A 13,222-nucleotide genomic window follows, 5' to 3' on the forward strand; every position below is an offset into this window, starting at 1 on the left:
AGTCACACTGGATTCAAGCTTTCCTTCCAGTCAAAGCAGAGAGAACGTGAACGGGTGATATTGAGTCTTTCTCTCCAGTGGCGACACACACTAGGCCAAGAGTATCTGGGTCTGGTTCAACAATACGCTCTTGACAGCAACAGCAGCTCAAGGTATCGCTCGCTCACTACACGTCCCCTCCCCGCCAATACCCGCCTTGCCTCACATGTGCTGGAACAAGCTACTCATGCATCTGCACTGCACATGGCTCAGGGAACCGATCCACCTTGAAATAATCCTTCCAAAAGCCTTTCTATCTTTTTATTTTTCTCCTTAACCCAGACTATTTGTATTTCCCCAGTCTGGTTCACAAAGAAACAAGCAGTTCTGCTTGCACAGCAATGCACAGGGGAGAAAGGAAAAAATAACCTAAGCAGGTAATTCCGGCAAAAAAATGTACCATTAAGTGTGTCCGCAAACTTCATAGACATTAACAGAACGATGCTCGCTCCACTCCTTAAAGACAAGACGGTGTTATTCTCCCAGCAGCCCAAGAGCAGACATACAGAAATTATGCACCTTTTCCTGGCTGCAAAGAACATCTCCATGAGTTTATCACCTCCTGACTTGCAATCCTGCGCTTTTATCAGAGGTCTTGGCCTTCAAGGGAAAAAGGTCTGCGCTGAATTCTCAGGGGACTCATTACCTGCACTTCTGACCTTCGCAACGGAGTAGGAGACACTTTCAAATGGTTTGGTGCCAAAAGGAGATGCTAAATCTGGAACTGCAATTCTTCACAAGGATGAAAGTGTGACTGATCTTCGTATGATTAAATGACATCCCGCCCTCCCACCCCTTCAACCCCTCCTGTAGGAGGGAAATAGTTGCACGGCCATAGCGATAGAAGAGTTCCCATGTGAACCAGCACTTCAGCTCTGCTAGTGCTGACAAGAGATTGGCACTTCAAGGTAGGCACGAGGTTATTTCTCTTCTCTGGCTTGGATTCTGTTGGAAGCCCTCATGTTTTTCACTGTTTCCAGATGTGTGTCACGGAGGTCTCTCTTCTGGATCCGAGTTTCAGAAGCTCTCTCTGGATCGCTCTTTAACCCTGGCAGGAGGACACGTTTGGGATCAGAGTCCTGCTGCGCTTCCCAGACAGTCTGACACCACCAAGCACAACCGAAAAAAAACAAACCAAGATTTTTAAACTCTCTCTTGGATAGCTATTCTCTTAAAACCCATTGGAGCTATGGCAACACAAAACAAGGGGGAGAAAGCTCTGAAGGCACAAACTCCCCATGCAGCCAACTAAGCAACCATTTTTTTCCTATCTTGACCTTTCAGGTAGCTGCTTCCCTCCCTTTTTTTGTGAAGTCACTCTTTGGCTGCCAGTTCTACACTGAGAAAGCAATTGGCAACAACTTCTAAAGCATCTTCCTTCAGGCAAAATTACCGGATTTCTTTCAAAATCAACCCTCTCTCTCAATAAAGGAAAAAATCTCCAAGAACAGGAGGCTTGAAGTGGCAGCAGAGATGCCCCGTGCCACGTGCAATCCTGCTACACAGTTTGGGTTGCTGAACAGCCCTGCTCACAAACCACCCTCATGGCACATTAGTGAGAGAAGTCCAGTAAGGCAACAGCGAAGGTTCACCGCAGTGATTTGCCGACAAGGAAAAAGAGATGTGAAATTCCTTCAGACTCATGTGTGCTTCAGGGTAAGTCTGAGGATTTCACAGCTGGAACACTCCAAACTGACTTCCTGCATCCAGGGTTAATTAGTTCAAGCTTGATAAATCCCCTTATCTAAACGGCTCTGCAGAGACAGGCAAAGAACATCAAATAAAAAGGAGAAAAGCAATAACTCTTCCAGCATGTTTTTCCGCCTCTGGAACAACGACTGGGAGACGCACGCAGAGCCAGAAAAGCCGTGTGATAGCACACATCTGACTGAAACCACGGAGGATACGTGCTGGAGAAAAGGGCACAATCCCTCCTTTTCCTGTGAAAGAAATAACGGAAGGCAGGGCTGGGACCTGCTGGGAGATGTGCGCTCGGAGATGCAAATAAAAGGAAAAGAACAACCCGAGTGGTGTGTCAGGGTGGGTGTCAGGGACTTGTGCTCCATCCCAAGTGCTGCAGAGAGGGCATTGGCCTCAGTTTCACAATCTATTAAAAAGATAATATCAACTTCCTCTGGAAAAGGCTTAGACCTTCTGCATAGAACGCACTCCCTAATAACTTGGTATTATTATTTAGCCCTTAACGTGCCTGTCTGTTCAGCCAACTTTCATCTTGCAGAGATGAATGAACTCAAATGAATTACTACAAGAGAGACCTGGAAGGGCAATGACTGACGAGAGAGGGCAGAGACAGACCCTATGTTTCAAAGCTAGCAGTGGCAGAATGATTTGTGACAACCTAAAGGATCCTGAATTAAGGCCAAAGAAGGTTTCAAGGAAGAGCAGCACAAGGCTGTAGATTTGTAATTTAAAATCTGCCAAGTCCGTGCGTGACACATGTTGGGCAATGCCACAGGTCCTTGAAGAGGCCAGCTGCAGTGCTCCCTTTGCAAGGTAGCAGCCCAGGAAAGCTGTGACCCCCCCGTGCAGTGGCAGAGGTGAAGCAGTGATCCTGAGCCTAGGCCAGCAAGGTCCCAGGTCAGACAAAAAGGGAGCAGACAGAAAGCATCTGCTCCAGGATATGTGCTGGAAAAGCACCCAGACAAAGATCTACGAGAGAAGTGGACCACAAACCTCAATCCAACCCGGAAGCTCCCTACCTGTTATCTCAGGCTCTTTTACAATAGAGAGTAAACCAAGAGCTTAATAGCTATGAACACAGTCTAGTCCCGCAGCACACTTGCTGTGCTGCTGGTGTTTCAACCCCAGACTTCTCTTCAGCATTCCTGAAAACCATAAATTGTACAGAGCTACTGCATGATTTCATAATGTGGCCTTAGTACCACACCAAAAACATCGACCCAATTTTGTTTCTTAATGTAGACCCATTTGTATCAAGGTCTCCAATGAAAGATCTTCTCTTCCCGCTGACCAAACATCAAAAGCGAAGTCTTGATCTCAAAGGCAGAACAGTTCTTCATCTGTTCTCTGCAAATTGACTCCACAGACTGGCGGGAAGGTAAAAAGACTAGCGAACCCAGAGAATGTCGTTTACATCAAAAAAATGGAAAAAGACATTCAAAGCTGAGATGAGATCAGAGATTAGATTCCCCCATTACATTAAGCTCTGCTCAGTGCAGTGTTAGAAGTTCCCTTTCTGTCCCATGGCTCCAAACCAGTCCAGGACAATTTAAATCCAGGTGCACATTGCTCTAACTGGCTCCTGAGATCCATCTAAGCCTGGCTCTCCTCTCCGACGTGCTGGTTCACCTGGAGTTTTGGGGGAGTAGATGTAACCTTGCAAGGGAACCTTCTACACCATGGGAGCTGCAGGAAGCCAGTTCTACCAGCCTTCTGGTTACTATCACACTTCAAAAGACACCAGGTTTGCCTTAGCGTGTAAATTATTCTTAAAGATGAGGATGATTTTGAAGACCAAGAGCACCAAAAAACCCAAACCAAACCAACCCACAGCTTAACTGAAGGGGCTTTGAGATTCCACCAAGTCTCTTCTTAGAAATTAGTGACCTAAGAGACTACCAGAATTTTCTTAGAAGCTTCTGCTCCACTCCTGAAGTACAACATTGCAAGATCTACTGTAGTCACTTCAGACTGGTGGGTGATCATTAGGTTCGTATGAGAAGCGTCTCTCTGCTCTACCTGATTCTGCAAAATCGCAGAGAAAAGAGGAACACCCACTGAAACTTTCCCACCTCCTTCCATCTAGAAGGCCCAAAAGATAGGTTTAAGATTCTCTGCAAAAAGAAGTTTGCAAGAAGACAAGCTGGAAGACCTGGCTAGAAACACAACCGGCATAGGATGTGATTTAAGTAAAGAAAAATTTATTAATTGGAAATAACATGTTGCTTATAGGAATAAGTGCAAATGCAAAGGGTGGCTTACCCCAGTAATGACACCTGCATACACAGAAGGATGCTGCATCAGAGAGATCGAATCTCTGCATTCTTTACCAGATGGAGTCATTCTTTACCTCGGGATGGACTCAGAAGCCCCTGGTGAGGAATGGCTGGATGCACACAGCCCTTCTCAAGGCCTCCCTGTTCTGCCACACAGCAGGGAGCCAGGCTTGGGCCAGCCTCGGCCACTACCCAAAGCCCTCCAGAAGGGCCTCCCACCCAAGGTGCAGGACCAGAGCAGTGCTGCCAGGCCAGGCCATGTTTCAGGGAAAGCATGTGGTGAATCCCCCCGGGCTCTCAATGCACAGGCTGCTAAAGTCAGGTAAAGGAGCTCGGCCAGCACATCTGGTACCAATTTCATCCCCAGCTGCATACCTGCTCTGCCAAACGCTTGCGTGCATTGCGCTGCAGCAGCTAGGATATAAATGTAACGTGGTAAAAATATTACTGCCACCCCACTGCATGAGAAGACTTAGAAAATGACACGGCACCTGTACTCAGACACGAAGCTGCTCTTCCCAGAGCCTGGTGCTCATGAGCAGAGGATAAAATGGTTTTGTAAGGAGGGACTGTGAGCTCTTCCCCTTCAATATGAGGACGGATTTAACCAGAGAAATTTTCAGTACTAATTTCTACTATTTTTCCATTTTTAAAGGTTTTTTGTGTCTGGGCTTATGACAGATAACTTTTGATCAGTCACTCCTCCAGTCAAGTCCTAATTAAAAGGCATAATTAAATACACAGAATGCAAACCAGTGTCATCTCACGGCAGCTAAATATGGGCAAAGAGGGGAATGCACTGGCCTGTGGTGTCAGAGGTCCTGCTCTCACGGGCCAGCAGATCTGAGATCGCAGATCTGGCATGATAAACTTGCCACGACAACTGTTGTCCAAGATAAAACATTAAGCCAATAATAGCAGCACACCACGAAGCAGTACACAGGACACAGCCTTCCAGTTTAGCCTGGGAATGGGGTTTTTCAAACCAATTACTGCCACACGCATTAGTCTAAAAGAAAAAATAAAAAAAATCCATAGCTGCCCAAGCACAACCTACAAAGCTCTCAGGCTTTTCAGTTCGATCTCAAATAACAGAGGGTGAAGGACAAGACCCATCTGCCTACCAATACTTGAAGTCACTTTAACAAGCAACAGGAACGAGAACAATAAGGAGCACATGCCAGGCGGTTCAGGAGTTCTTGGCACAAGGAGATGTGTAATATGACTGATAAATCATTTCAGTGAAACGACTTTAATGAAGAACAAACACTAACTCTGTACACACTTACGTGTTCCTGGTGACACTAGTTTGAGACTGTGGTGGGACAACACCCAAACTGTCTATTTTGTACTCAGTGACCAGGATCCAAACCCTTCTCCTGGCCTTCGCAATAACATTTACAAGTTTTCGGGTGCAGGGGTGGTCAACATTCAACTTTTGTTAAATCAGGACTAGCCAGATAGAAAGCAGGGTGGGAGGAGTCTATTTTTATCTTTGATTATCCAAGCACAGATCAAAGGCTCTGCAATACAGTAACACTCCAAGGGCTGTTGATAGTGAAAGGATGTTTGTCCAGTCACCATAGAGAAAGCAATGTAAAACATCCTGTCCATAGCACGATAAGGTATCAGGATGAGAAGTGGAGACGGGGCTCTGGGGGGAGGCAGTGAGAACTAGTTTGTTTAAATGACTTGTTCAAGTTTGGCAGAGACGAGATATTAATGATTTCTGCAGAAGTTAGAGCCTGCCCAGGATTCAGGCCAAGCTGACATCTGAAGAGGAAACATCCTGTGCACCAGGCCGGGTGATCAGTGCACATTTGATAGCAACACACTGTGTGGGCTGGATATCTCCATTTCTGGCATAGCAGAAATATGTCTGAACTCAAGAAGCATGTGTCTCTGAGAGGCAGAGGGTCAAAGTTGTTATGGGAGCCCAGATCAATGTTCATTGTCTCTATGCATGTTAGAGACTCTTTCTTTCCCAAACATTTCACTGCAAGTTGTGGCTGATCATCTTTGAGTCATCTCACAAGGTGGTAGCCAGCTAGGACGTTATTTTCGCTTTCATATTGAACAGCCATCTTTTGATTACGGTTCTGCTCGATTGACCCAGGCACAAGGCAGACAAATACCTTCCCTGTAAGCCCAAACTGGCGCCCATTAGAAACCAAAGTAAATTTGGGGTTCCTTTCTCTGATTTTCATCTTGTTGCAAATCTCCCACCACCTCCCCACCAAAGACACTTAAGACTGCAGGTCACAGTGTTACACTCTGCTTGTGTTCTAATGACTTGAAACATCCCAGCTGACAATGACACCAACATACAGACACAAACAAGGTTTGAGATCACAGCACTCTCTGCTCACCTCCCATCTCCTGGAAACGGAGAACCAAGCTCACACACTACTGGAGGGACTAGCTAATACCAGCTGCCACATGGCACAGCTTCTTGGACTGAACCAGAGAACCGGGTCTCAGCACGGGCACCGGAGCAAGCGGGCACTGGGCAGCCCCTGCCAACCCACTGCCTGTTCGGTGCCAGTGACTAACCAGTGCAGTTACTCAGTAAGCAGCAGGTCTTCTCCAAGGAGCACAGATGGGAGCTATAAACACACCTGCACACACACACATGACTAACCTCAGCAGCTTTCCTGTGGTCATCCTCATTCTCCAGCATCCGAACATCTACACCAAGGCAGCGAAGATAGCGCCCGAGGCCTTGCAGCATGTTATCGCAGACCACGCTGAACTCCTTTGGGGAGATAGGAGCAGGAGGACATGAGGTCTCCTTCTTGTCAGATCCCTTGCATTGCTACAGAAAGGCAAGAGACCCATGAGCAGCAGAACAGAAGGCTGATTTCCAGTACATTCGTGTTTTGCCTCCCTGCATTCACCCGCCATGACAAATCCAAGTGTCCCCTACCACCTCTGTATTACAATTTCCCCCACACTCTGCAACACCTCTAGTTCCTCCTTCGTGTCTTTCTACAGCGCCCACCCACCACTTGGGCAGGAGGCAGCACATGATGGGGCTAATTCTGAATTAGCCATTCACTCACTGGCCAGCTGGCCACCCAAACCAAGGACCTGTAGCCTTTCCCTGGAGAAATGCCAACCTGCCTTCTATGCTCTACATGGACATGGATTTTCACGACGCCACAGAAACACATCTTCAAGACTGCTATTGCCCTATCAAATTAGACTGCAATTAATACACATGTGCCAAGTTATGATCTGGGAAGGGGATCTGACAGAGGGAGAAACAGGTAGACAAAGCAACCACGTCAGCTTTGTTATCTTCAGAAGTTTAAAAATAGGCAGTGCCTGAATTCTGTTTATTTTATTTCAAATGACTGCTGCTGGGGGAGTTCCTGCAGTTGGAGACTTTGTCGTTGGGAGGCTCCCAGAAATACAATAGCTAAATTCATGGAGAAGGGAAGTTATTAAGGAACCTCCAATGTTCAGCTTTGCCTCCAGGAACTTGAATCAGCTGGGATGACCGAAGGACACAGCCACCACCTATGCAGGGCTTCGCTGTCTTTGGAATCAGAGTCACTGCAGCATTGCAGATTAGCTCTGCAGGAGTTGACTCAGGCCTGGCAATGCTGTGGCACACCATGCAGATACACCTGGGCTGAGCCTGTGAACTAAGCTCAGACCCAAGAGCTCAGTCTGTGTGATGCTGCACCTCCCAGCAGCTGGTACATGCACTCAAAGCTCTGCAGCACTGGGTAGACCGGACTGTCACCAGCTCCTTCAAGGACCTTGGTGGATGCAGCTGTGGGACGAGACATCAGAGTGCTGCGGTAACAGATCAAGCTGAGCCTTCAGTGTTGAGGTAGTTGGAAGACACTAACACTGGGCTGCTGCTTCTGTTCAAACAGCTGTAGAGGAGCAGCAGCTGGCTCTTAGCTAGTGTTTATTCAATGGCCAGCAATGTCATATGTAGCTTTTTTCTCACGTTTCATGCCAGCAAAGAGCAAAAAGCTTATAAAGGAGAATAGTGTCATTAGCCCCACTTCAGATAGTGGAGCAGGAAATGCTGGGAAAGAGAGCTTGGAGTCATGCAGGGTGCAGAGTCAGGAGAAGTCTGCTTTTTGAGTCCCAGTCCAGGTTTTACCAACTACCTCTCAGTTAATGAATCTGACTGTACAGAACACAAAGATGACCCGTGAGTTCACAAGGTAATTCAAGCCTGAAGTACTTACTTTTCCCATCTCTGCAGCAGCCAGTCTGCTCTGTTGTAACATATAATATTCCCATGAACACAGAGTGCTTAGGAAACTACGCAGCAGCGTTGTGTTTTACTGCGTAACACTAATGGGATATTACACACACTTGATAAGGAGGATCCTGAAAAGGTGGCTATAATCAATAGCATTGCAGTCCAACCCTGGAAGGTAGTGTTGACTTCAGGAGCTAAATACACATTTGGGATTACTCAGAAGGATCCACAGCCACAGTGAATCTTCTCAGTTAATAAACAAAACTGGTTTTCTGCTAATGTTTTCATAGGTGCATAAACAACGGTTGTATTTTAAAAGTAAAACTTTGTTACTGAGAGAGAGGAACCAGTCACTTTCCAAGATACTTAAGCAGTCTCACGCAGCTCCAGGTTATGGCCAGCGGAGTTTTAAGGCTCTGTCACGACATACATGGCGGAGGGAGGCCACTCACAGAGTATGTGGTGGTGGGCAGGGAGACAGAGACAAGCCATCAGCAGAAAGGCTTTTTTGATTGATTGTTTTTAACTTTGCAGACTTCTACTCCAGACACAATGAAGGAGGCATTCCCAATGGGAAACCAAAGTGTAGAAGCTCACTTAAAAGCAAAAGTAAGGAAGTCAGAGGTTTGAAACCTCATTGATGCAACACGTAGGCCACAGAATTCAAACCCGCACAGCTGAGGAAATGTGGCAGGAGCATTTCTACCCGCAAGGTTAGCTGGATGCTGCCACACAGATCTGCACCAACATTTTGCAAAGACAAAATGAACCTAAAATTGCCAAGAAAGCTGAACCAAGGCACACAAAGGAGAAAGCACATCCTACCAGCAAAGGGGAGGAGCGAGGAAGATGTTTCTGCAACAGTCCTGAGAACAGACGACAAACAGGCATGCCATGCATAGCTAATAGTATGAATGAGTGACAAGGCAACATATGATTTGCAGGGGTCTTGAGCAACACGGAGCTCTTTGAAGATGTTTACAAACCTGTCCAGAAGGTGACGGTACTTCTTGTTTATTCAGCTGCTTCTTTGCCCTGGGTTTTGTGCTTGGTTTTCCCACCAGACTCTCAGTCAGGTCTGAACTCAGACCAAAGCTTGCTGGATCCTTACAGAGTTTCTCGTAGATCTCCAGCAAACAGTACGCATCTGAAGCTGAAAAAAAATGGAATATGAACCTCAGCTGTTTTCATTCAAAAGTAAAATAGAGGCTTTGCTGATGCAAGGAAGAGCCCTCACCTTTGTAAATGCCACTGAACGCAAACAACCTGTGAAGGTCCAGCTTACTAATGTCATACCCTGCAGTCTTTTACTGATTCAGTGAGCATCATAACCTAACACAGGATCACAAGGAGTCAAGGCAGAGGAGCTCAAAAAGCGACAGCCCCTCTGCTGTCTCTGACTCTAATGCAATGCAAATTATAGTGCGCCTCTTCAAACCACCATGTAAGAGAGCTCCAGCCAACCCACTTTACACCCCATTGTTACTGAGCAGCCACTTGCCCACGGTTTATTACCGCATCTCAGCTATGGGAAGGTAACTTCCCATTAGACGTAGTATCTTAAAAAGTAATAACCAAGTTGTTTGCAATCACCTGCCCACACGCGCTGCCGTGCGGCTCCTGTTCCTTGCAACGGGAACTGTCTAAGTCTCCAAGCCAGTTTTACAAGTCCTACTGTTTAACTTTTGTGGGAACTGTGTCAGCTTCAAGGATAGTTGAATTTAACAAAGGGCTGGTTCGCTTCAGTAGATTGTCCTTTGATGCCCCAGGAAAAGACTTAGAGCCAGACTTCTGACTCTGGGGTAATGAACATTAACCTCCACTGGTCCCTTTGCAGCACCAGCTCTGTGCTGCAGTCTCTGACACCACATCTACCCATTTTTAACCCTGCTCTAACAAGCACTTCACTATGACAAATGAACACAGCACTTGTTTCCCAGAAAGGCTGTGAAATGAGGCAGAAGGAAATTGACTTTCTTCCTTTCAGTTACTGAGAGGAGTTTCCACTGAGGTGATGTTTCATCAGACAAAATCTGCAAAGCACAGGAATTCTTTCATAAGGGAAATAATGAATCACTGGACAGTTTAAACTTCAACCATTAAAGCCATGTCCGCAAAAGGACAAACAGAACATGTGCTGGCTTCTCTGAACAGGAACTAATCTGCAAACCCGTTTTCTTCATTTGCTACTTAACAATTTTCCTGGCGACAGACAACAGACAAACACAGCCTGTAACGGACAATCTGTAGCACCTTGCCACAGAGTCCGTGACCAGACCTGCATAGAGGATCTGTTCCTCCCGGAGAGGCCGTTTCTCCCAGTTAGACAGCTGCTCTGTTTTATCTAGAGGTTTCCCCAGCACATGTTGCACCAAGAGGCTGAGTCCTTTCTCTGGCTGCCTGAACCCTCTATCTTCACAGCTCTGCTCCGGGGACAGTACATCGACCTTCCGGCCGCCCTTCTTCCAGTCAATGGAGCTCTTCTGCAGCTGATGGAAAGAGAAAGATATAAAACACATGGTTATAAACCAATGTCTACACCACCTCCTATTCCAGTGGGTGGGGTCACACAGCAACCCTATCATTTTTATCTCTTGCCTGGCATACTGAATCCCGTTGTCTCAGACAAGGGCTGGGATGGCATTAGATATATACGGCGTCTGGTTATTTGGTTAACAAACACACTTGCTGGAAAGAAATCTTGTTTCATAGCCAGGGAAGGGAAAAAAGCGCATCGTCGTACAGCATTGCATCAGAGCAGTGAGGATGTGACTGACTTTGCAAAGGTTTGCAGGGTGCTCAGCCATGAGGCTGTTGGACACCAACTCAATCAAAGAATAGCAGCAGTATTTTAGCACCTTTCTCCTCCTGGTTCCAGTGAGGAAAGGTATTCCTGCAACACGGCAGGCAACAGCCTTTCTGTGGTTGCCATTTCTCAGACTAAACTGAGGCAACAGGTGTTGGTAGGTACTTCAGACCCTGCAGCACTTTCCCGATTAAGCTCTCAGTCCCAAAGATCTGGGTTCACCTCAACCCACAGCCTTAAATACTCTGCAGATTTTACCCATTAAAGTGGTTGTCCTTAACATTTCTGCAGACTGCTAAAAGCTACTGTGTGCTAACCCAGAGACAGCTGGACTTCAGCTGAGCAGAAATTCCTGTGCTGAATCCACCAGCAGCCCTCCTGAAACATTATGAGTTCTCTACAAATCATTAACTCCATAATATCTGCCTCAGTACTGCATGATCTTGGAATATCAAGAGTTTCTACAAGAATTTACTCTTACCGAGTTCAAGTATGACTTGTGCTCAGAAACATCATCCTAGCTGAATGCAGCTATGTCTCCATTTCAATTGCTTTTTCATAGCTTTTATAAAGGCTATGAAAAAAGTTCTTAGTATATCAAGCTCTAACTTTTTACTTGATGAAAACTAAATGCTTCTGTCTTTCTTCATAGAATCACACTACCCTTGAAGCCACAAGTGGAAAATGTCTCTTTCCTCATTTAGCCATCTCCCTGCCAATATAGGATACGAAAGGACAATGCTGTGAAGTCGTGACAGTTATCCACAAGCACACGTGGGAGACACAATTTTCCATATCTTCACGTGTTCATCCTTACTTGTTTGTCTACTTTGAGCAGGTCCACCACACCTTGCGCTTGCTTATCCGTGTCTTTCAAAGCAGACCACGTGGCTGCAAGGTTGTTAAGGTCTCCAGACATCCCATAACCTGGAGAAAAAAAAAGCTCAAATCACACAGGTAGGAAAACTCAAATCATGGCTAACGAGCTGCAGCTTTTTCTAGTTCATAGTCAAGATGCTGACAACGTATGTACAAACATCGGTGGAAAGACTGTTCTGATAGGGAACAAGACAGGCTCCCACCTCTCCTGTTCCTAAGAGATAGTCTTGCAGATCAAGACTGGGAGGGAAGAGGTGGATGAAAAAAGCTGATTTTAAGCTCAATTTACTCAAAATCTGCTGGGTCAGTGAAAGGCAATTAGGAACTTGCCCTTGAACTCCAGGTTTAACAACTCCTGCCAAAAGCCTCCAAACAGAATCTAAAACCAGGTATGGTAAGTTGGAGAGCTCTGCTGTCCAGCACAGTGACTTTGGGACAGGGCCAGCAAATCCAGAAAGATCTGCACGACAGACTTCCCTAGACCACTCGAGGCTGGGTGCAAATTGGGGTTTGTATGGAACTAAGATAATCCCAAGTCTGGTGGGGGAGGCCAAATCAGAAATCTTGGGTCTGGCCTGAAATGGGGAGACATTTCTATCATTCCCACTTACACTGGTCACCCTGTTACCTGGCATGGAAGTATGTGAATACCCAGGGCTACAAAAGCTCGTCCCATGATTAAGTGGATTGAGAGAATGACAACCCCATGATGACCTAGGAATTACACAAAATAAGCTGTGTAAAGAGCCGAGGTGGGGAGAAGAGACACGTTACCTAGTTTAGTGATGGCTGCATTTGAATAGAGCTTCTGGATGAAATGGGGAAGCTTCTCCTTCTCACCCTCGGTCTCAGCTTGCTCAAGGAGCTGTGGCAAGTCAAACAGGAACACCTCATCCTTCAGAGCAATCTGAAGGAGGGAGACACGGGGCTTCCCAACCATGCCGAACGAAGGCCTCCACTCCATGTCAATGCCAACAACCTGCCCAGGCTGCAACACAGACAAAAGCCTTCTTCACTTAGGAGTCTGTCTACGCTTGAAAGCAGCCTGGACAGTCCCTATCCAGAACACAAGCATTTCCTTTCCATCGCTTTGCTACTGTGCAAAATACTACAGAGACAAGTAACCTTCACAGCACACCCGAGCTACCCCTGCAGGGACCTTTCCTTGCACAGCAATTCCCAACGCGTTCCCTGATCAGACAAGCCTCAAGGAAGCAGCTGTCCTTGACTTGGGAAGGACTCATCCCATGGCAGTGGCCCACATACAACTCCACGTACCAGCCTGCTATGAAG

The 13,222-nt window shown here is 46.5% G+C and overlaps 1 protein-coding gene across 6 annotated transcripts in view; it reads right to left on the reverse strand.

Moving 5' to 3' along the window:
* EXD3 (exonuclease 3'-5' domain containing 3) overlaps positions 1 to 13,222 on the reverse strand; it is a 248,277-nt gene that overhangs the window by 111,108 nt on the left and 123,947 nt on the right. For all 6 annotated transcript variants that reach the window (XM_068414141.1, XM_068414140.1, XM_068414138.1 and 3 more), the window contains 5 exons: positions 12,704 to 12,917; positions 11,868 to 11,977; positions 10,523 to 10,733; positions 9,231 to 9,397; positions 6,658 to 6,831 (listed from right to left, as the gene is read on the reverse strand). In XM_068414141.1, the coding sequence (XP_068270242.1) occupies positions 6,658 to 6,831; positions 9,231 to 9,397; positions 10,523 to 10,733; positions 11,868 to 11,977; positions 12,704 to 12,917 (876 nt within the window). The remainder of the gene's footprint in view (positions 1 to 6,657; positions 6,832 to 9,230; positions 9,398 to 10,522; positions 10,734 to 11,867; positions 11,978 to 12,703; positions 12,918 to 13,222) is intronic.

Source organism: Nyctibius grandis, chromosome 16 (assembly GCF_013368605.1).
Source record: "Nyctibius grandis isolate bNycGra1 chromosome 16, bNycGra1.pri, whole genome shotgun sequence".
In the NCBI taxonomy this organism is placed as follows: domain Eukaryota; kingdom Metazoa; phylum Chordata; class Aves; order Nyctibiiformes; family Nyctibiidae; genus Nyctibius; species Nyctibius grandis.